General features: G+C 20.8%; 1 protein-coding gene across 1 annotated transcript, besides 4 other annotated features; it reads right to left on the bottom strand.

The window, feature by feature from the left end:
• Positions 1-754: part of a repeat region that runs on past the window's edge.
• Positions 755-765: 11 nt separating this feature from the next.
• Positions 766-916: a microsatellite.
• A 1-nt stretch (position 917) lies between these two features.
• Positions 918-1,032: a microsatellite.
• A 13-nt stretch (positions 1,033-1,045) lies between these two features.
• Positions 1,046-1,081: a sequence feature (AT_rich).
• Positions 1,082-1,087: 6 nt separating this feature from the next.
• Positions 1,088-2,249, bottom strand: EDI_225060 (uncharacterized protein; the record flags this gene model as incomplete). Its single annotated transcript, XM_001740440.1, has 1 exon — positions 1,088-2,249. A coding segment is annotated over one exon (1,162 nt), but the record flags the coding sequence as incomplete, so codon positions are not given.

Here is a 2,249-nt window from a genome sequence, read left to right on the forward strand (position 1 = left end):
TTCTTCAAACTCTTTTCTAATTCTATCTCATGTTTTTTGAATTATTTCATTTGAAATGGTTCGTTCTTCTTCTTTCTTTTTTTGTTTGAAATTATTTAATAATTTCTTCTATTTCTTTGATTTGATTTTGAATTTGTTGATTTATTATTTGTTATATTCTTCCATTTTCTCTTCTTTCTTTTGTGTTTTCCCTTTATTTTCTTTTTCATTTATTATTATTGTAGTTTTACATCTATCGTTCATTTCTTTGATTGGATTTTTGTGTTTGATTTCTTCTTCGATTGTTTTAATATCTTCACTTATCCAATCTTTTGTTTTATCTTTGAACTCTTCTTTGTTTTTCTTTATTATTTTATTCTTATTGAATATAATTCTTGGAGAATATTATACAATTTCTTTACCTTCATACTTTTTAAGTATTTCTGATTATTCTCTTTTCTCATTTTCACTTCTTATTCTTTTAATTTTTATTTTAATTTCATTTGTTGTTAATAATTTAGATTTATTATTTGTATAATGTTTGTTATCATTATATCTGCCTTGTTTCTTATTTGTTTTTATGTGTTCTTTTTTTTCTATTCACTCTTGTTATTTCTTTTATCATTATTATTATGCATTTTATTGCTATTGAAGTCCTTTCTTTTCTTTGAACTTGAATATCTGTTTGTTGTTTGATTTTCTTTACAAGACTCTATTGTATTACTCAATAAGCATGACAACAAAATATGATATATATTCTGTATTGATAAAATGAACAAAATGAACAAAATAAAAAGAAAAATAAGATAAATAAGATAAGAAATAATAAACAAAAGAAAATAAAGATATAAAATAAAAGATATAAAGAAATAGAATAAAAAAAGAAAGAAAGAATAAGAATATAAAAATAAGAATAAAAAGAAATAAAGAATAAAAAAAATTATAAAACAAATATAAAGAATGATATATCAATCAATAAATAAGAAAAGAATAATATCAAAATGAATAAATAAGAAAAGAATAATAATAATATAAATGATAATCAATTATAATTTGTTTCTACTTCAATTTATATTGTATTTCATTTATTATATTTTTATTTCATTCACTACCATTCAAAACATTTTCTTGGTATTCGTTTATTTTTCTTTAATTCTTCTTCACATCCACATTTATAAAAACATCCACGTCCAAATAAAGTAATTAATGATGGTATATTAATTGATTTTAATGATAAACATCCACAAAAACATTTATATCCTAATTCATTAATTGAAGATGGTATATTAATTGATGTTAGTGATGTACATCCATAAAAACATTCATCTCCTATTTTAATAATTGATGTTGGAATATTAATTGATGTTAATGTTGAACATCCATAAAAACAATAATTTCCTAATTTACTAACAGATGATGGTATATTAATTGATGTTAATGATGTACATTCTTTAAAACAATAATTTCCTAATTCATTAATTGAAGATGGTATATTAATTGATTGTAATGATCTACAATATCTAAAACAACATTTTTCTAATTTACTTATTGACGATGGTATATTAATTGATTTTAATGATGTACATCCTTCAAAACAGCCATTTCCTAATTCATTAATTGAAGATGGAATATTAATTGATGTTAATGATTCACATAAATAAAAACATCCACTTCCTAATTTAGTAATTGAAGATGGAATAATAAATTCATTAATATCTTTCTTGAAAATATTCTTTCCATTGATTATTTGTATATTATCTGGTATTTCAATACTAACTAACACTGGTTCATTCATAAATATTCTTTTTTTACTAATAAATTGTATATTATCTATATCAATTGATGTTAATGATGTACATCCTTTAAAACAACCAAATCCTATTTCAATAATTGATGATGGTATATTAATTGATTTTAATGATGTACATCCTTCAAAACAGCTATTTCCTAATTCATTAATTGATGATGGTATATTAATTGATTTTAATGATGAACATTCATAAAAACAATCATTTCCTATTTTACTTATTGAAGATGGTATATTAATTGATGTTAATGTTGAACATCCATAAAAACAATAATTTCCTAATTTACTAACAGATGATGGTATATTGATTGATTTTAATAATGAACATTTATAAAAACAACAACCTCCTAATTCATTAATTGATGATGGTATATTAATTGTTATTAATGACGAACATTCTTTAAAACAATAATTTTTAAGTGATTTAACTTCTGATGGTATTGTAGTTCCATATGTATTTCTA

This window comes from Entamoeba dispar, genomic scaffold, assembly GCF_000209125.1.
Source record: "Entamoeba dispar SAW760 scf_1105229462943 genomic scaffold, whole genome shotgun sequence".
NCBI classification, from domain to species: domain Eukaryota; phylum Evosea; order Mastigamoebida; family Endamoebidae; genus Entamoeba; species Entamoeba dispar.